The sequence below is a fragment of the Poromitra crassiceps genome (assembly GCF_964638095.1).
Source record: "Poromitra crassiceps genome assembly, chromosome: 2".
Taxonomy (NCBI): domain Eukaryota; kingdom Metazoa; phylum Chordata; class Actinopteri; order Beryciformes; family Melamphaidae; genus Poromitra; species Poromitra crassiceps.
The window spans coordinates 86,177,391-86,199,839 of record NC_139624.1 but is presented as its reverse complement, the minus strand read 5'-3'; the positions used below and the strand labels follow the sequence as shown (position 1 = coordinate 86,199,839).

Below are 22,449 nucleotides of genomic sequence, written 5' to 3'. Positions count from 1 at the left end.
TTGTAGATACTCCCAGGGGTCACTGAGGCTGGGGTCACATGGGAGCTTAAAAAAATCAATGGTTTGAATTTGTTTAATTGTCTAAGTTTGCACAAATGTAAAGAAAGATCATTTTGTTCCTATAGATTTCTTGCAGTCTTCGTTGGTCACAGATACAGTCTATTTCCAATGTTTTTGGCCCCGGTGCTGGTAATGCACCAGGGGCCTTATGTTCCCGCATGTCGCCAAGACAAATTATGCACCTTTTCAGCCGACTAAATGGCGGCCGGCCACTAGAGGGCGCCGCTGCCCCACTAAGATTTGCCGTCATACCTTCCTCACGGTATCAGCTGTTTCCCCAAAACAACGTGCCCAGGTCGCTTTGCAGAATGCAGCTTACGCGGCCCCTCCCCCTTGCTGCATGCCAGACGCACAGTAGTGAGGAGCTGTCCCTGTGTGTTTACAATCGTGTGTGATAAAGCAGGAGAACGCAAGGACCCCCCTGAACTTTCCCCCATCTAAAAACGTCGGCTGTATGGGAATATTTCGGCGTTTGTAAAAATACAGATGGCCATAGCCTCAACGCAAGACTCATCCGAATGACTGATGAGTCTCGCGTTGAGCCTAGGATGGCCAGGGCTTAGATCTGCGTGAGCACGACCCGTCGTAATTTGTCAAATTCAAGGTACATTAAAACGTTGTCTTGCTTCAACATACATCGCATCGCATAAACCATTTCCACCCGCAGGTTTGAGGAGTAGCTAACATAAACGTCAGATAAATACTCTCTATAGGCTAACGTTACCTACTGAGGCAGCTAACATGGCTAATTAGCTAGCTAACGCGGTCCATCGATATACAGTCTGGTAGACAGATAAAGCAGTGTGTTCCTTCTGTTTTACACAATGTTAGCCAGCCTGCCTGGTCTCTTCTCTGTATATCCTTACAACAGCTAAGAGAGGAGCTTGTGAAGATTGAACGAACATCCCCACAGTCAAAGCACTTCCCTGAGATATCTATATAAAAACGTTTATTGCTTTAATACCAAAAATAAAACCTCCAGTGTCTGTAAGCTAACGCTAACGCGTTAGCGATTAGCTATTGGCTGGTTGTTGTGTACACTTGTGTAGGCCCCATGTTATGGTTAGACCCGGGATACATTTCCTGGCATATGCAGGTAGTTGGAAAACCTGGTAAGTTCTGAAAATATGTGTCTATTATTGTGTTATTCCAGCTATCGTTATCGGTTGTTAGGTTAGAGTAATATGAAGCCGACAAAAAACGGCAAAACAGACAAGCGGTTAATGCTAGTCTGCTTCCATTAAAACCATTGTGTATTAAAATAAACGATAACGTAGCTGGAGTAACTAATAAAACACATTATTTTCTGAGCAACACTGGAGGGCACGCAGCCCAGCGATTTCATGAACCAACTGAATAGCTCTTCAGAACGGACAGCGATTTCACCTACCTTACACATTTCCTGGCATATGCAGGTAGTTGGAAAACCTGGTAAGTTCTGAAAATATGTGTCTATTATTGTGTTATTCCAGCTATCGTTATCGGTTGTTAGGTTAGAGTAATATGAAGCCGACAAAAACCGGCAAAACAGACAAGCGGTTAATGCTAGTCTGCTTCCATTAAAACCATTGTGTATTAAAATAAACGATAACGTAGCTGGAGTAACTAATAAAACACATTATTTTCTGAGCAACACTGGAGGGCACGCAGCCCAGCGATTTCATGAACCAACTGAATAGCTCTTCAGAACGGACAGCGATTTCACCTACCTTCCTTAGCATAGTAATAATAATAATAAGCATAATAATTGTAATCTACACAATGTACACAATCTACAAAAACATGCAATAATATAAATGGTGTTGTGTTCACGTTCATAGCTCATATAATATAATGTATCATATCGTTAATTTCAAGCTCAATACAATTCTTACAGAGAAAAGGTACAGCACTGAAAATGTAACAAGCAATAGTTTTTTAAACATCTTTACTTTAAAAGATGAAACCCCCCAGGTGCTTTAGTCCCAAACAGATCTAAAACAGATCTATAAGGTGAAGAGCCTGTAGCCTGTAGATGACGGCTTGAGACTGGCTGCCACAGCTGTCAATCATCCCTTTTTATATGTCAAATTAAGTACTTAAAAACAAACTGATCAGAAAAATGACCACTTGCACAGGCATTAGCATGACAATAACTATCTAAAATGATACAACCCACCTTTGGAAAAAATGCGTGACGATACCATGCACCGGGGCTATGCCAGGTTTCGACCTGGCCTTGTTTTTAATACTTTTTAGCCAAGTGTTTCTCAAAGTGTGCTCCAGAGTCTCCCAGGGGTCACTGAGGCAGGTCACATGGGAGCTAAAAAAAATAATGCTTTGAATTCATTATTCTATAAATTAGCACAATGAGGACATAAAAGAAAGACAATTTTGGTCATCACATGCAGGTTTCTCCTCCTGTTAATTAGTGCCTCGGCCAGTGCCTCTGTCCTGGTCTGTAATATACGATTGTTTGAGCAATGAGCACTGACCACCAAAAAGCTAACAGCAGCACAGGCACTTAAATGACTGAGTGAATACATGAAGAAAAGGTCTGAACGGATCAGTTCACACCCTGACAGAATACGGAGAGAGGGGAGCAAGCATAGCCTAAGACTGCCATTTGAATGGGATCTGAGAGGTAATTTGAGCTAAAATGGAGTCCATTTCTGAGCCACTCACTCAGCCCCCCCATGGCATCACTGTAATTCATTATTCCTGGCCGGCACTGAGAGGCAATGAGTGAGGGCAGAGGACAGGAGTAGACCCAGCTCTGCTGTAATGAGACTCAGTAGACCCAAACGACACACGCACGCATACATACACACACACACATACACAATCTTTCATTAATGCCACTGAAGACCTTTTGGCAGAGAAATAAAAGTCTGTGATGATTTGCTCCACACTCCATCCATTTACTTGACCTTTTCTGTCAAAGCAAGTAAAATATTCCAAGACATATTCCTGGCTGCACTGTTTAATAAATTATGTTTTTGAATCAGGGTGTTTCTTATGTCTATCTGCGGTTTTCGAGCAGTGATTCTCAACCTTTTCCATATCAAGGACCCATTAGGGCCACAGACCTCCATTTGGTGATTTTGGCTCTCAGACCCAAATCCAAAAATATTTGTATTGTTAGATATGATTTTGTTTGGATTCCCATGACTATCTCCAATGTAGGTAGAGTGATGTCTCTGAAACTATGATCAAAATAGCCATTCTTGTACATAATCATGTTAACAATTAATTTAACAATTCAGCAGTTTGCTGGGGACCCCCTCAAGGTGGTCCCCATGCCGCACGTTGAGAACCACTGGTTTTGAGAGACTTTAATAAAGCAGCCGCCTCACCATGGATATGCTGCTGCGTTTCAGAAAATGTGATCGGTAACGCTTTAGAATACAGCCCGCAATTAAGTACAGGGTAACAAGATCTGTACTTACAGGGTAAGTATGAGGTACAAGATGTGAATTTACCCTGTAAGTCCAGGGTACCAAATCACCACATCTGTACTTACAGGGTAAGTACGGGGTACAAGATATGACAGGGTAAGTACGGTGTACAAGATGTGAATTTTCCCTGTAAGTGCAGGGTACCAAATCTGTACTTACAGGGTACCACAGCTGTACTTAAAGAGTAAGTACAGGGTACAATATGTGAATTTACCCTGTAAGTGCAAGGTACCAAATCTGTACTTACAGGGTACCACAGCTGTACTTAAAGGGTAAGTACAGGGTACAAGATGTGAATTTACCCTGTAAGTGCAAGGTACCAAATCTGTACTTACAGGGTAGGGTATCACATCTGTACTTACAGGGTAGGGTATCACATCTGTACTTACAGGGTAAGTATGGGGTACAAGATGTGACTTACAGGGTAAGTACGGGGTACAAGATGTGAATATACCCTGTAAGTACAGGGTACCAAATGGTACCACATCTGTAATGTGACTTTACCACACCCCTGTAGTTACATTGTAGTTACTATGTAACAAGAGTATTAACAGCACTGCTTTAGAATACAGCCCATGCCCCTGTAGTTACACTGTAGTTACTATGTAACTAGGGAATTAACACTGCTTTAGAATACAGCCCGCACCCCTGTAGTTACACTATGGTTACTATGTAACTACGAGGGAATTAACACTGCTTTAGAATACAGCCCGCACCCCTGTAGTTACACTATAGTTACTATGTAACTACAAGGGAATTAACACTGTTTTAGAATACAGCCTGCACCCCTGTAGTTACACTATAGTTACTATGTAACTACAAGGGAATTAACACTGTTTTAGAATACAGCCTGCACCCCTGTAGTTACACTATAGTTACTATGTAACTACAAGGGAATTAACACTGCTTTATAATACAGCCTGCACCCCTGTAGTTACACTATAGTTACTATGTAACTACAAGGGAATTAACACTGTTTTAGAATACAGCCTGCACCCCTGTAGTTACACTATAGTTACTATGTAACTACAAGGGAATTAACACTGCTTTATAATACAGCCTGCACCCCTGTAGTTACACTATCGTTACTATGTAACTACAAGGGAATTAACACTGTTTTAGAATACAGCCTGCACGAGCGCGAGCTATATTCTAAAGCAGTTTTTATTCCCTCGTAGTTACCTACAGGGGCGCGGGCTGTATTCTAAAACAGTGTTAATTCTCTCATAGTTACATAACTACAGTGTAACTGCACTGGTGGGTAAATTCACATCTTTACCCTGTCCTTACCCTGTAAGTACAGGTGTGGGACCCTGTCCTTACCCTGTAAGTACAGGTGTGGGACCCTGTCCTTACCCTGTAAGTACAGGTGTGGTACCCTGTACTGATCCTATTTGGTACGCTGTACTTGCAGGGTAAATTCACATCTTGTACCCCGTACTTACCCTGCAAGTCACATCTTGTACCCCATATCCTGTAAGTACAGATTTGGTACCCTGTACTTAAAGGGTAAATTCACATCCTGTACTTACCCTGTAAGTACAGATTTTGTAGCCTGTACTTACGCTATAAGTGATCATGTTACCCTGTAATTACAGGGGAGTTTGCGGGCTGTATTCTAAAGCATTACCGTTTGATCATAGACAGAATGAAAAGAAAATCTGTATGTTTTTTAAATGATTGCTGATAGGTGTCTCTGCATCTATCAATGTATCTTTCCATCCATCTATCTCACAGGTTTTCAAAGTAGGAGGCGGGCCTCCCCAGGGGGGCTCCAAACAGTTTCAGGGGAGGCTCAGTGAATGGAAGTGAAAAAAATATGACATTAGTTATTACATTAGTTATCAAAAGAAGATCACATATAGCCTAAATATGTGTAATTTGGTTAAAGAGTTCAGAGATACAGTAGTTTGGGGAGGAATTTTACAACTCTTCCCACTTTGCCAGAGTCACAAACAGATAAATGCCTTCAGACAGACCTTTTTTTGTATTTAGTATGAAGTATGTCAAACAGCAATATATCTTGGCTCAATTGAGTATCTATATGGGATTTTATAACATCATCATGATCCCATAGGCATCCAGGAATTTAGCGAAACTATCGTAAGCAAGTAATCTGGGGGGCTTTGTCCACAAGCTTTGCCTGAGGGGAGGCCCACAGTCTCAGACTTTGAAAACCCCTGATCTATAATCAATCAATCAATCAATCATCTATCTATCTATCTATCTATCTGTCTGTCTGCATCCGTCCGGCCGTCCATCTGTCCGGCCGGCCGTCCGGCAGACAACCAAGCTATATTTTCTGTGTTCTTTGTTAACTTGATCTTTTATTTGTAAAAGTCCACCAAATGTCAGCATGTAGGCTACAGGAGGAGTTGCAGCATTTGCACTGTCAGACCCTGCAAGACATTGCTGTTACTTGTCCCACCACTAGGGGTCCACAGATGTCACAATAATGATGTCCAGGCAAGCTCAGAGGATAAATACTGTCATCTGGTGGTAACAAAAGCCATCACTGCTGAGCAGACAGCATCACTTGCAATCTCCTATCTCACTGCATAACTTACTATTCCAGTATCTGTGCCTCTTATTATCTCTCCATTCAGTGTGTCTCTCTGCCCCCTCCTGTCTGTCTGTCTGTCTGTCTGTCTGTCTGTCTGTCTCTGTCTGTCTGTCTGTCTGTGTCTGTGTCTGTGTCTGTCTCTGTCTGTCTCTATCTGTCTGTCTGTCTGTCTGTCTGTCTGTCTGTCTGTCTGTCTGTCTCACTCCACACACACACACACACACACACACACACACACACACACACACACACACATCAAAGACTCCATGTTACATTTAAATCACAAGCCATCCATGCATGCATTTGATTTTGCAACATCAAAACAAGTTGTTGAGACAACCCAATCCAATCCAGAAGGACCAAATATCAGTTAAACATCACCACCGTATGGTTGGATCAAAGCAGGCGCTTGTTGAGGTGTGTGTGTGTGTGTGTGTGTGTGTATGTGTGTGTGTGTGTGTGTGTGTGTGCCCGTGCGTGTGTGTGTGTGTGTGTGTGTGTGCGACAGCGCCTGTGAGACTTTAAAATGTGTGTAGGGAGCATGAGGTGACAGCAGTTCCCTTGGCCAGGCAGTTGACTACAGAGAGTCGTGTTGAGAGGGAGGCAGACTCCACTGGCTGTGAGCGGCTACAGGTGAGGAGCCAAGAAAAACAGCCATCTGACCCAAGTTGATTTGCATAATCAACTTGAGTCAAAGAGTTTGATTGACTCAAGTGACATTGTGTTTCTACTCGTAAAGAGTTTGATTGACTCAAGTGACATTGTGTTTCTACTCGTAAAGTCATGTGCCTTATTTTGAGACATAATTTCTGGGAAATTCTCAAAACAGGAGAAATTTGCATTGGAAACAAGTGAAATGATCTCACTCCATCTTTGGCAGTGTGGGTTATAGTGGGAATGTATAGCCCTTTTTTGTAGGGCATTATCAAATGTTCACATCACCATCTCTCTATAAATAACTGGCCTTTGTCCCAAGTCATTTGAAAATCAGCTTATCTGTTAACTGCATGGAATAAAAGGCTGAAACACAGAAATGTCAAAGGCTTAATGAAATGAATAATGAAAGCCTAACCGATCACAGCATCCAAGATGCTGCAAATTAAATGCATGAAGAGTTTTCTATCAGGCTAAACTATAGATGGCACTCATCGACAGATCACAATTGGCAGATTTGTGTTCTTGCCCTGTCGGAAGGACAGGGAGAGACACAGAGAGAGAGAGGCGGTCCTGTCAGAAGGACAGGGAGAGACACAGAGAGAGAGGCGGTCCTGTCAGAAGGACAGGGAGAGACACAGAGAGAGAGAGGCGGTCCTGTCAGAAGGACAGGGAGAGACACAGAGAGAGAGAGGCGGTCCTGTCAGAAGGACAGGGAGAGACACAGAGAGAGAGAGGCTGTCCTGTCAGAAGGACAGGTAGAGACACAGAGAGAGAGGGGCAGTCCTGTCGGAAGGACAGGGAGAGACACAGAGAGAGAGGCGGTCCTGTCAGAAGGACAGGGAGAGACACAGAGAGAGAGAGGCGGTCCTGTCGGAAGGACAGGGAGAGACACAGAGAGAGAGAGGCGGTCCTGTCAGAAGGACAGGGAGAGACACAGAGAGAGAGAAGCAGCCCTGTCGGAAGGACAGGGAGAGACACAGAGAGAGAGGCGGTCCTGTCAGAAGGACAGGGAGAGACACACAGAGAGAGAAGCGGCCCTGTCGGAAGGACAGGGAGAGACAGAGAGAGAGAGAGGCGGTCCTGTCAGAAGGACAGGGAGAGACACTCACAGAGAGAGAGGCGATCCTGTCGGAAGGACAGGGAGAGACACAAAGAGAGAGAGGCGGTCCTGTCAGAAGGACAGGGAGAGACACAGAGAGAGAGGCGGTCCTGTCAGAAGGACAGGTAGAGACACTCACGGAGAGAGAGGCGGTCCTGTCAGAAGGACAGGGAGAGACACTCACAGAGAGAGAGGCGGTCCTGTCAGAAGGACAGGGAGAGACACTCACAGAGAGAGAGGCGGTCCTGTCAGAAGGACAGGGAGAGACACAGAGAGAGAGGCGGTCCTGTCAGAAGGACAGGGAGAGACACTCACAGAGAGAGAGGCGGTCCTGTCAGAAGGACAGGGAGAGACACAGAGAGAGAGGCGGTCCTTTTGGCAAAAGGAGGTGCTCTAATGGAGTCCTTCAGTCAGCGCTGGGTGGAAATGAAAGGATGCTGAAGCCTGGCCAATTATTCTGCCTGAGTGGAGGAGACTCAGAGTGGAGGGAGAGTGAAGCGGCGTGTGGCGCTGGATGGCTGCCCTGTCAGAGATGGAGGGATAGATAGATAGATAGAGAGACAGACAGACAGACAGACAGAGACAGACAGACAGAGACATAGATACTGTAGCCCTACATATGTAGATGCAGGGCCTCCCAGAATGAAGGGAGCATCAGAATAGCCCACAGATATTGGCCCCACTCCCAGAAATTTCCCTCAGTGCAAAAGGTTAACTGTCAGTCCCCCGCTAGGTATAAATAGAAGTCTGCTCTCCAGAAAGGCGTGTCAGGGGAGGGGGAGGTAGACAGAGGAGGGAGGGGGCTAGTGACACACAGGGGGTGCAGGGGGGTAGACTCAGGGTTTGGGGGAGGGCTGACAGAGGAGGAGAGTGCAGGAAGAAGCAGCCTGAAGACATTATAATGGGGCTGGAGACTGTGTGACTGAGGCCTCAGACAAAAGAGTGTCCTAATCTATTCAACTTGGCTGTGACAGCAGACACAACAAAATGCCATCATCACCACCCCTCAGGTCCGATTGAGCTGCTAGAGCCTCTGACATCCACACACTGGTGAGGGCCATTGTTTTAGCGAAGCCATCGAGACAAGTAATTAGGCCAGCGTCTGGTTGTCCTTCCACAAGTAGCAGTCAAATGCAGAATCAATGACGGATTCTCATTTTTGCAACCAGTTGTACATGGATATGACAGGATTATGATGTTAGCATGCTTAAAGTTGCTTTTCTTCTGCATGGGTTTAATACGCTGTAGTCTGTTATTGTGTGGGATATCATCACACCAATCACAAGTAATACTTAGGTCAGTGGTTCTCAAAGTGGGGGTCCAGGGACCCCCAGGGTTCCCTGAGGGGGTCTCCAGCAAAAAGAGGAATTTATTTTCACTATAATTCCACTCATAAGTAACATAATGACAGAATGTATGACTATTTTGGTCATTTTATTACACTACTCTGTAATAAAACATCTAAAAGCAGAAATCTTATCAGATGGAGGACCCTGGCATACAATCTTATCAAATGGGGTCCATGGTCTAATTTGTGCCAGTTTAGCGTCCTTGATGTGAAAACGTTTGAGAGCCACTGACATAGGTAGTGCAGATAAAAGTATCTAAATTACATGATCCATGCACAGATATTCATATCCTAACAACTGTTAACAAAGTGCATTCGAATAAATCAGTTGCGTAAAAGTAATCTGATGGACTTAATAAAGATGACACAAACTTCCTTATGAGGCCTTTTATTTTATTTTTTCACTTAAATCCAATGTAACAAAAATGATACACAGCTGAAATATCAGACACACACATACTCTACACATTGAAATAATAGGCGCTTCACCACCTCAAAAATAAAGCTTCCTCTTCTGTTTAGCACACCTGAATGTAAGCAGATTCAAACAGCGCAGGGCATACCTGCCCCTCTGTGATCTGTCACAAAGTATCAAAAAAATCTGCTTTTCCTTCTATAATGCTACTAAATGAGATTTTACAACAGTTTGACACAATATTTTTTTTTATCTTCCCTCTCTGGCGAGAGAAGTCATTGGTATCGACTCTTATGAAGGCAAGTAATCTCTGACAAACTTCTTGTTTACAAAAACAAAGATGTTATTGCTCTTTTAAAGTATCCACACTGCATACAATTACAACAAATCCTGTTTTTTTGTGTGCCATTGTCAGAAATAATAAATAAGGAAGAATAATCGGCTCATGTATACTCTGATTGCACTTAATCCTCTAGACCCCCAAATGCAAACTAACATACTGTTGGTCTAGTATGGTAATACCTGTCTGATTACATAGGCAAGCCATTATACATATAAGCAATAATGTCATTATGTTTGTACAAATGATCAAACTAAACTGTTATAGTGACAAAAGCACTACATTCTATAATACATAGGCAATCACAGATTGCAAATCTTCGAGGCCGAAGTGACAATGTCCTGCCCTCAGTGTATGTTCCCAAACCGCCGTCATTCATTTGAAAATACCATTCCAAGTGGGAAATGCCTACAATCGTACAATAAATTGATGGGAATCATGGGCCATTCAAAAAGTCGGTCACAAAGTGAACATTTTACACCTGGTCACAAAGGTAAATTGCCTTGGAAAGTGTTAACTGGTAACAGTACCCAAAGCTGCTGGCGATGTTTTGTTACTCTCCTGGTACATTCCTTTAAAACGTGGATGACCTTGGGAGTTTCCTCCTCACTACGTAATAAAATCACCATGTGAACATGGCTGGCGTGGGTTCAATCCACACTAAATGCTCTGCGGTCTACTCTCTTCCCAACTATCCTGTGGCTCGGATCTTGTTGTCTGGAACAAATCAGATACAGATTTCTTAATATACTGTGTTGTTTAGAGTAGTTTTCTGTAAAAAATACTTTGAAGTGGCATGTGAAAAACAAAAACAAAAGTGCTGTCCTGTGCTGACTGCATTTGCAACTCACTGCTTGGTCACGACAAAAATAAAATAAAAATAAAAAATAAAAATGCATTTACTGCAGCACAAAATGGGAATATTACCACTAGTAGTATCGCTCAGAAGTCTTAGGCTTAGTGTGCTCATATGTACAGGTGAATATCAGCCAATACCGATTGGTAGCAAACTGATTGGCACGCCTGTATTTCTCTTCATTCTATTCAGCAGAAAAGCGAATATATCCTCCAGGGTGTATACTTATCTAAAAATGGATTGCATCATTCATTATCACACAAGCATTTGGTTTGGGGTCACTGATGCGATAATTCAAATTTTTCAGTGACTTGCAAAGTAAATAGTTATTTTGGTTTCGATTGGGAACATACACAATCTCCCCGTGCCACAGTGGTGCCCACTGCAGCCACTGAACCCACATCTATGTGAGAGTGAAGACATTTTTGCCCATTCCTAAAACATTTCCCTTTTATGAGCATATTATAACGCAGGTGAAAACAAAAACAGACATTGTAGCACCAGCTTTTTTTCTCCATGTCTAAGACCAAGATACATCCACGCCAAAGCACACATACGCACACTTCCACTCCCTGAACCGCAAGAAGCTAAGTCGCTAAGTAGCTCACTCTTCCAATGTGAAAATGAAAGCAGTCGACTAGTCACTTGAAAAGAAGTGCGAGGCGAACACTGCCCTCCCATCTGCTGTGAAGGAAGTCTTCATGCTAATGGAGTACACAACAGAGATGGGAGGGAGAGGCTGTTTGGCCACAAGGAGGTGCAGAGAGCACATGGCACATGAGGTCAGGGGCTTTTCTGACCTGCACTTTGTTATGAGTACAAAGGACCAAATTGTCAAAACTATTTAGTCTTTTTTTGCCCTCCTTTTCTTCTCTTTCTCCCTATAACATAATGTCCATTTTGATGTTAGCTCTCCTTTGCAGTCCCGTATTTCCTCCGTCCCACAGCTTGCTTCAGTCATTGTGGGGTTTCTCAACACCCTGAGGGAATAGGGGAAAGGGAGACCTCCGTTAATAACAAATCAATCAATATCATTCAACAGCAGTTAGAACATGTTCAGTTACAAAGTTACACTATTACCGTGTCAACAGTTCCTATAATAGTGACATATTCATGACATAAACTGGTTATGTCCTATCTGCAAAAAACTGCTTTATAAAGCAAAGTTTGTCTGTATTGTTTCTTGTTAGGGGCTAAAAGTAGACTTTATGTAAGTATTAACTAGACTTTGTGTAAATACCACAGTAGACTTTATGCAACTGCAGTCATATCAAGAAACGTCACTAATCTGATCCTCTTGAGAAGTCAGGTTATTCAAACTAGTGAAATCCTCTGATGACATGACTGGCATGAATGATATGGGGCAGCATAAGGGACAAATTTAAGACTACTGAGAAGCCGTCGGAGGCTATATCTTTGCCAAAGCCAGCTATGGATCTGGCCAATGATCTGTCACCACCGGCAACTGAGAGACCGTCAGTGAGAAATGAGAAGCCGACTACTGATTTGTCTTACCTAGCAGTCCACTGGATCGGCTATTGACTAGGCTGGTCATTAGCTTGTCTAAGCTGGCTACTAGCTTGGAGAGGCTAGCAACCTACTGGATCATCTATTGGCTAGGCTGGTCATTAGCTTGTCTAAGCTGGCTACTAGCTTTGAGAGGCTAGCAACCCACTGGATCATCTATTGGCTAGGCTGGTCATTAGCTTGTCTAAGCTGGCTACTAGCTTGGAGAGGCTAGCAACCCACTGGATTAGTTATTGGAAATACAGAAATACAAGGAAAATACAGAGCCAACTTACAATAGTTCATATGTATTTATTGACCATGTAATACATGTATGGGTGGAATATGACTAATTGTAAATCAGAATAAAACACGATAGTTTAAATCAGCCCAGTGAAATGACAAAATTCGAATAAAAACTAAATTCTCAGCTCAGCAGCTGTGCTGCTAGTTGTTGGTGACATCTACTGACTAGCTAGCCTACGAAAGCCAATGAATGACCAGCACATCCAATAACTAATCCAGTGGGTTGCAAGCCTCTCCAAGCTAGTAGCCAGCTTAGACAAGCTAATGACCAGCCTAGCCAATAGATGATCCAGTGGGTTGCTAGCCTCTCCAAGCTAGTAGCCAGCTTAGACAAGCTAATGACCAGCCTAGCCAATAGATGATCCAGTGGGTTGCTAGCCTCTCCAAGCTAGTAGCCAGCTTAGACAAGCTAATGACCAGCCTAGTCAATAGATGATCCAGTGGACTGCTAGGTAAGACAAATCAATAGTTGGCTTCTCATTTCTCACTGACGGTCTCTCAGTTGCCGGTGCTGACAGATCATTGGCCAGATCCATAGCTGGCTTCGGCAAAGATATAGCCTCCGACGGCTTCTCAGTAGTCTTAAATTTGTCCCTTACGCTGCCCCATAGAATGAAAGTATTACAAAACCCCCCGCACATTGTCAACTGCAGTTGAAAAGCAAATAGTGTCCACAATTTACAGAACATCTTTTCCTCTGGCAACAGGGTTTGCTTATCATTACTGTGCAGTTAACTGCCCAGTTCAGATACTTGGGCTTTAGATAAACCAGTTAACTGCCCAGTTCAGATACTTGGGCTTCAGATAAACCAGTTAACTGCCCAGTTCAGATACTTGGGCTTCAGATAAACCAGGCGCTATTGCACCATTTATGAACTGATCGTGACTATTTTGTTGGTCAGAAATGACCTCTTTACTTTCAGTTCCCTGTTTGCACATGTCCATCCTTTTCCCAAATTGGACATGTTGTAACATAAGGGAAGGAAGCAATGCTGCTATACACACATGACACAGATATGGGGATAAAAGCAAAGAAAACGGTAAACTGCTCGTACTCATTACTCAGATTACTCAAAGTCAAATTTGAATTACGTTTTTTTCTACCCATTAGTATTTGATATTGGGTGATTTAAAAAAAAATCTATTTGAATCCCAGATCCTGATACTTAGAATGACTGGAGAGAGCAGAACATGTTGTTCTGCCAAACAGATTGTTTCAATGTAACTAAAGGCTCAAATCATCCAAATAAAACAAACAACAAAAAGCCATTAAAACAGTTTAGATGCTTTTCTTCCATTCCTGATCCCGCTCACAAATGAAACACTGGAGTGAGAATTGAGAGAGAGAGAGAGAGAGAGAGAGAGAGAGAGAGAGAGAGAGAGAGAGAGAGAGAGAGAGAGAGAGAGAGCACACGAGCGAGCGAGAAAGAAACGGAGAACAAAAAAGCGAGCGAGGACTTGTGCCAACATTCCAGGCCCCATCACAAACAAAAACAACAAGTAGCAAATGAGCCTCTGGTCAGCCGAGTGGTGACTGGCTCTGTGTCGGCCACAACTGTGACAAACAACGGCTCTTAATCTGCTTTCACGCTTTCACTGAGTCAAACTGAGGGAGTGACGTGACTCTTTACTTTACAGACCCAATGAGGTGAGGCTTCTGGGCACAGGCCTAATGAAGACATCACAGCTGACTTGATGGGATAATTATGAAGTAAGGCGGGCCTTTGGTGCATTTGACACGACTTTAAACCTTGTCAAAGTGCTACCCGCTGTTGTGAACTGCTAAATTGTAATTAAATTGTTTGTGGTGCATTTGAGTAGTAAAGTGATTGTATTCTGTTCTTCACCTGCTCTAGATGCACTGTACTAGAGTTTGACAGAAGGCTGATAGTGATACTGATATATTTGGATTTTTGCTGCCAATAGCTGATATTTTGTGCTGATATTAAAATACCTTCCTATTCAACCATTACCAAAAGCCAAAAACTTCCCAAACTTCGGTGTTCTGCCTAGTTTTATTCTTGGCAGCAGGGTGGAAAAGTTTCTGGAACAAGACTTGGACTATCGTGTGACAAACTTCTCAAAGAACCACACTAATGAAATTCAAATAGGCGGTTTGGTAGCTGGGTGAGGCAAGTTTTACAGCCTGCCATGAGTGCTGTCCCAAGCTGTTATATCTCACCTCCCATCACATCAGCTGTCCCAAGCTGTTATATCTCACCTCCCATCACATCAGCTGTTCCAAGCTGTTATATCTCACCTCCCATCACATCAGCTGGAGACAACATCCACTGGCCAATGTCTGCATTTCTATTAAAAGGACAATACCACACCAATATATTGGCAAATCATCATCAGTCTAACCGTGGCATTATAAGGTTACAGCAGATCTTACCATGGCAAGCTGGCGTCCTATGTTCCCCACAGTAACACCTCCTGAGAAGAATATGCATGGGAGCCAGGAGCGGACATACAAGAAGTCTGGAGACGTATACCTAAAAGAGGGAGGGGGGAGAGAGAGAGAGAGAGAGAGAGAGAGAGAGAGAGAGAGAGAGAGAGAGAGAGAGAGAGAGAGAGAGAGAGAGAGAGAGAGAGAGAGAGAGAGAGAGAGAGAGAGAGAGAGAGAGAGAGAGAGAGACACACACACACACACACACAGTAGTTAGAGAGGCCATCCATCAACCAGACATCCTGGGTTCAAACCCCATGTCAGTAGACATATGTCCTGCTCAAGCATCTTTGAGCAAGGAACTCAGCTGACTGTTTAAACTGAAGCAGCAGTCCCTCCTCTCAGCTGGCTGTTTAAACTGAAGCAGCAGTCCCTCCTCTCAGCTGGCTGTTTAAACTGAAGCAGCAGTCCCTCCTCTCAGCTGGCTGTTTAAACTGAAGCAGCAGTCCCTCCTCTCAGCTGGCTGTTTAAACTGAAGCAGCAGTCCCTCCTCTCAGCTGGCTGTTTAAACTGAAGCAGCAGTCCCTCCTCTCAGCTGACTGTTTAAACTGAAGCAGCAGTCCCTCCTCTCAGCTGACTGTTTAAACTGAAGCAGCAGTCCCTCCTCTCAGCTGGCTGTTTAAACTGAAGCAGCAGTCCCTCCTCTCAGCTGACTGTTTAAACTGAAGCAGCAGTCCCTCCTCTCAGCTGACTGTTTAAACTGAAGCAGCAGTCCCTCCTCTCAGCTGACTGTTTAAACTGAAGCAGCAGTCCCTCCTCTCAGCTGGCTGTTTAAACTGAAGCAGCAGTCCCTCCTCTCAGCTGACTGTTTAAACTGAAGCAGCAGTCCCTCTCAGCTGGCTGTTTAAACTGAAGCAGCAGTCCCTCCTCTCAGCTGACTGTTTAAACTGAAGCAGCAGTCCCTCCTCTCAGCTGACTGTTTAAACTGAAGCAGCAGTCCCTCTCAGCTGGCTGTTTAAACTGAAGCAGCAGTCCCTCCTCTCAGCTGACTGTTTAAACTGAAGCAGCAGTCCCTCCTCTCAGCTGACTGTTTAAACTGAAGCAGCAGTCCCTCCTCTCAGCTGGCTGTTTAAACTGAAGCAGCAGTCCCTCCTCTCAGCTGGTTAGGATTGATATTTGTTGTTTTTGTGATGTCTTGCCACAGCCTCTTCGTCATGTTTCTCAAACTGAAAACCAAATTGTGAGGTGACGGGTCCCAGGCAAGACCGACCCCCATCTCAAAACACCACAATCGAAAGCGGAATCATTTCTCTAGGCCTATTTTACAATTATGAAATCATTTAGGTTACTACAATAATTGGGTCTACTTTTGATTTTGATAATTAGGCCTACTTTTTATCAATTTCAGCCAAATTATGTGAAATTCTGCAGTATTCCATGTTTTACAGTTGATTCCATTTTCATTACCAAATTCCATGATTCCTTTCAGTTTTTTCCGTTTTGCGGAAAATCATATGGCCCTACGTTTGATTGCGCCGGCGCCGTTGCAATGCATGTTCACAACAACAGGACAGCTGAGCTCTACGTCATGTCACAGAGCCAGGCGACTCAAACAGTAGGCTATCACTACCAGCAATATTGAAAGGCGCAAAATAAATAACGTTAACGTTACAGATCCTGACCAACAACATGTCTGTGTTGTTGAATTTAACTAGCTGGCAGAAAACGGGCAGAATTACTGGCGGCTAACGTTAGATTCGTGTGGGCTCAGTTTTGAACCTGTTAAGGAGAGATAGAAACACAGCAGCAGGCAGCATATGTAATGGAGCAACTTCATGGAAACAGGCGGGTTGTATTCATACATCCTCTTTGGTGGAATTGGATGGTAGGATACTGTATCTACTTTATTCACAGGGGGCTGGGGGTTCTTACTCTGAAACCAGTATAATAAACAGTCAAATCCAGCACCATAGCTTCCATTCGTACTGGCTGTAACCCAAAACCAGAATGGAAGTGATGACAAAGCACTACTGAATGTCACTGTAATGGGCCTCACAAAGTTTTGCTTCCTCAAAAGTGAAAACTTGGACAGACTGTTCCACTTATATAACGCCTCATCATGCAATATGAACAGTCAAACTTGACTGAAATACTGCTTCGTTACAGAAAATGAATGTTAATTACAGACTTACTGGTAGACTCCATTGTAGACCAGTAGCTGTGTGAACACAGTTGCTAGGAAGGCAGTGGTGATGCCCAGGCCGAAGCCACTCCGGGAGCGGTCGAACGTCCACCACAGGCCCAGGGACAAGGCTGCCAGGGTGAGGGACAGCTGGACATTATTGGCAAAGTCTAGTTTCTGTGTAACGGAGCAGTTAAGGCCAAAGTCATACAGAATGAGAATATTTGTATAATCTGTAAAGCTCAGTTCCTATAGGTCAAGGGTAAAGAAGGGTGTCTCTGTCCAAACTAGCAGAACGGTGATTACATTTTTTTTCCAGGGAGGAACCAACTGAGTGAAGAGTGACTCTGACATTAACTGTATGCAGACTGGTGAGTTTCTCCACTCAAGGAGCAGTCTAGTCAGTGAAAGGATACAACGCTGGCGTGGTTGATACCAACGAAGACGGCGATGCATCTCATGACACTAGCCCACTCCCTCTTGAACTTGTGCGGCTCTCCTAAGTGTCTGTCGAGGCAGGGGTACAGCAGGCCCACAACAGCTGTGAAAAGAACACACACACCAGTTTACACAAGATAAGCATGATACATTATGTACAATGCCACAGTGCAGTTCTTGTCAGAGATGCAGTGTTGGTGAATCATTTCCCATATTTCATATCACATTTGCCATAGGTCTACAAAACCCTTAGAAAGAAAGCTGTAATAATTCCATAATAAATGTGATATTATATATATATTATATAGATATCACAGCAAAACTATAAGCTCACATAGGAATATTATAGGAATTTTGTAGTGATACTATAGGTGGTTCGTGACAGTTTTCAAATGTTTTCACGTCAAGGACCCCTAAACTGACACAAATTAGACCACAGACTGCCATTTGATAAGATTTTGTCCCAGAGGCCCCCCATCTGGTAATATTTTTCCTTTTAAATGTTTTATTAGCCTACAGAAAGTGCATGAAACCCATGACCAAAATAGTCATACATTCTGTTATTTAAGGATGAATTACAGTGAAAATCAATGATTCCCCTTTTAGACCCCCAGAAGGATCCCACTTTGAAAACCACTGGTATGATAAAAAAAATATAGCACAAACTAATAAACGTCATCGATAACAATGTCAAACATGAGAAGCCACAGTCAAATATTATTAGTTTGTTTTGTGAGCTGCTCTGCCTTACAGCACACGAGGGGAGGAGCTGCTAATCTCTGACTTCCTGGTTGCTGGCCGATAGGTACCGCCCCCTCGGCTCACCCGTTACGAAACTAACCAATGAGCGAGCAGCTCACCGTGTGTCCGGCTGTTGCGACCAATCACACGGCGAGAAGCGCTACCGTATTCGTGAGCTTTTATGGACTCCCGTCCCAGACAAAAAAGCCTCCAGCAGCAGGACCAGTATGGCCTCGGAGAAGGCTTATATAATAGCCTACATAACAAAAACAAACCCGACTGTTTGTGCATGCAAGCTAGTGATTCATTACCACCTGACCATGAAGTTAGTCATGGTGTGCGGTTGTGCACAGGCAAATAAAAAAGATAAACTATGACATACTATGCTAGGCGACCTCATAGACATGCAGAATGAGACTACACAACTGGGTAAAGTATTCCCCAATTGTAGAAAAAAGGCGCAGGCGTCTGCACTACAACACATCCGCCTCTGCATTCCTTTGTCCAAACTATAGCAGCCTCTGGGTGCTCTCTCTCTCACCCAGAGTGACTGGCATGTAGTGTAGCCTATAATGCAATAATAACATTTAACCGAATAAGCGATGCACTCACCGGCCCCTGTGCCACAACAAGGTGGTATCCACCAGGCGGAGGAGAACAGCGTGGACATCACCTCCTCGGGGAACAGCGTGACGTGTCTCTGTATCTGCAGCAGGTTGAGCACCAGGGCGAGGAACACCCCGACGGTGAAGAGCACGAGCCCCCGGCGGATCAGGTTGGCCGTGCGGACTTCGTGCAGAGAGCTCAGCACCGAGGTGATGATGGACATCATCTCTTCGGCTTTCGATGCCACCCAGTTGGCCCCAGACGAATTCTCGGTAGTTTCCACCCTCGATGCACAGGAGCAACTCCAGCAGTGGTCCTCTAGTCTTGGCATTTGGCACTTCAGGGCTTTGAGTGGGGGAAAACACCGACAAGTTACAATGTGTCAATATCCAGACTGATCAACACAGAGATAGTTACATTGTTGCCAGATGATTAAGTGATGATAACCACAAAGTTCATAGTAGCTAAGTAGCCTATTGTCTTGATTCTGCTTCAATAACTAGACTTTACGGATCAGTTAACAGAGAGGGGGGAAGCTATAGATTATTGATAGTTGATGATTACCTTGATCTCCAGACGTCTTCAGTGTCTGGTCGAAAGAGAAACCTCCACTCCTGTTCATTCGCTCCTTGAAGTGATTACAGCGGGAAGCACAAGGGCTGTAATCGCGTTGTTTGTTCACATCATCGTTAGTGAGTCACAGAGAGAAAAAAGCTGCTATTCCATCCCAGAGCACAGAGCTCATACCAGAGACGAGCTTCCTCTGCAGAAAACAATCACAGCTGTGTCGGGTGAGAATCGTCAGCCAATCAGAGCGCGGCGGCTGATATGACGTGACGCCACCCCACCCCGCAGACAGACAGACAGACAGTCACACCAGCCTGGCTGCAGCCTGAGCACAACCAGGCTGTTACAGTAAATGAAACCAAAACTTCAAACGCAGCAAAAATTCCTACATATACTTTGGAAATATCACAGCAAAGGCCACATAGGGATACATGCCTATATGTCCATTTAGCAATATTATAGTGATACACCAGTAGATAAAAATACCATAAATTAATCTACATTACAATGTGGTCATAAACTCACCACTGACATCCACAGAATAGGTCCTTGTTGAAGTAGGCTACTTAGAGTTTTTTGTTATGGAAATGTGTCTACCAGGCTAAAAACAAAACTCAATCTTTAGCTTCTTTTCCTCACACACTGAAGTGGATAAGCACTGAAACTTGTGCAAATCCTGCAATCGAGACTAAAATGTGTAGCACAATCTCTCTCTCTGCTTAAGCTTATTCCAGTATGCTGCAGCACTTGCACAACCTAAATCCACACTCGGGTACATTCATATAGGCATGTATTTGGAAATGGGGTTAGTGGCACGACAACAAGCTATGCTATGTAATGAACTGCAGGTCAGAGATGTGTGTGCAGATCAGATCGTGCAGGGCCTCCGCTTGTCAGGCTGGCAAGATAATGCAAATGAATGGAGAGGTTCAACGCCCAGATGACATAGCTATTCAAGGACAACATTCAACAACAACAACATGTTTTGCAAGAATCTGTGATGTGACAGATGTGACCCAGTTGGGTATCTTCACCGCAGTATGACAACAAATCCCTCTTTGCTTAGTGAAGCAACAGCCATAGTTTACGTGCCACATAAATCACATTTCTACACCTTTGTTCTCTGGCACACACCCACATACACGTACACGCACGCATGCACGCGCACACATGCACACACACACACACACACACACACACACACACACACACACACAAAACATAGGCTACAGTTGAAAAGTAATCACACATCAATTTGCAAAGGTTAATTCACACATTATCTGGGGTAGATATTCTGATTTACCACTGTGCAAAACAAAGAAAATGCTACACCCTTGTAGATGAAATTGAGTTGTTTATCCAGGGTTAGGGCAAAAATCTATAATTGATTCAACTTGACTGTCAAAAAGTTCCAAAATAAGACTGGATGTGCTCAACATCAGCTGCCGGCACTTTGTGCAAAGTAAACCATGGGTGAATCATCTTTTTCATGCAAATTGGCTTGCAAAATTGCATGATGATTCATGACCTAGAGCAAATTTGGTAGACAAAAACACAGAGCACATCAATCAGATAGCTCTTTTTTTCCAATTAAGTTTAATTAAAATCCTTTTTTGGAGTAATTATTTTTGCTGCTGATGTCTCAGGGTATTGTATTCATTGTTTCTTGGCAATTTAGGTAGTGCGGATATGCAGAGAGTAGAAATGAGTGCAGCAACATGATATGATGTGGGGATTGGTTTCTGGTTGTCATCCAGCATTGAACGTTGAACTTCAAAGCCTTAAGCCGCTGGATTTATCTCTTTGTTTTATGGCTGATTTGACGTGCTACGCGGAGGAAAACAATGCCCCAATTACTGAAGGGCTTATTAATAAACACACCCAATAACAATGAAAATAGACATGAAAATATGACAATCACACCAGTGACTTTGCATACCTGCAAGTAATGATTAGAAATGTGATACATGATAGTGGGAGCTACAGTAGCTTATTTGTAGGACATTCATTGCAAGTTATTATGTTCTTATCATGCCATCACACAATTTACCAATTTCAGATTCAGAATTAGTTTTTGAATATTAGTATTATGTATGGATGTATAAGTCATCTTATAGATATTATGGTTTCCAGACAGCACATCCAAATTGTCTCACTTTTTGTTCCACTTCCACCAATTTCTTCCACTTTCAATAGAATAAGAATTATATTTCTAAAATGGCAGTGATAAGTGAACGGTAAAATAAAAATGCCATAGCTGTATTTCACTGGAGCAATTTCACTCTTTTATACCAAATAAGTCAAGCATGAAAGTATATTGGGGGTTGAAAAGTTAGTGTTGTTCCCCCATCTCATTTCAAAACACTTGGAGTTGTGTTGGTTTATGCAGACGCCTTGAGCAAATACAGCATGTCTTGACTTACAGGATAAGAAGTCTGTCAAAAAGGAAAACCCACTTTTTAACCAACTGAAGTGTTTCTTTCTCTTCCTCACCCATTTCATATCTTTCTTAGAGGATGCTGAGGCTACATTTGGATGATATAATGGCACATAGTCTCACTCATGGCCTCTTTACAAACATGCTGTTGTGGCCCCAAAGCAACATCCAGACACATTCACTTTGCATCCATAGAAAATGACATCGGTCAGACTACTTTATCCTAATTTCAGCAGGCCATGTGGTTAACATAGATAAATTGGCAGCGCCTCCCACTTTCACAAAGGGGAAAGGAGGTCACAGAGGGAAGGGTAACTACAGGGAGCTCCCTAAGGCCCCCAACTATACTACACCATCATAGTAACTCAACAATAGTATTCTTCTCTGCCTCGGGATAAAATGAGTCAGTTTATTGTAGACTCGTCTCTGGGAAGGGGTGTGTGTACGTTCCCCCAATGAATAAGCTTCTCTCTATGTAATTCTAGGCAATCCTGGCACCTGA

General features: G+C 43.4%; 1 protein-coding gene across 1 annotated transcript; it reads right to left on the bottom strand.

Moving 5' to 3' along the window:
* Positions 1 to 9,563: 9,563 nt before the first annotated feature.
* Positions 9,564 to 19,661, bottom strand: insig1 (insulin induced gene 1). Its single transcript, XM_083655679.1, has 6 exons — positions 19,508 to 19,661; positions 18,950 to 19,288; positions 17,575 to 17,699; positions 17,169 to 17,335; positions 14,983 to 15,082; positions 9,564 to 11,755 (listed from the first exon to the last, which is right to left on the bottom strand). Exons 1-6 carry the CDS (start codon positions 19,563 to 19,565, stop codon positions 11,729 to 11,731), a joined length of 816 nt encoding a protein of 271 aa, XP_083511805.1. The 5' UTR covers positions 19,566 to 19,661; the 3' UTR covers positions 9,564 to 11,728.
* Positions 19,662 to 22,449: the final 2,788 nt, after the last annotated feature.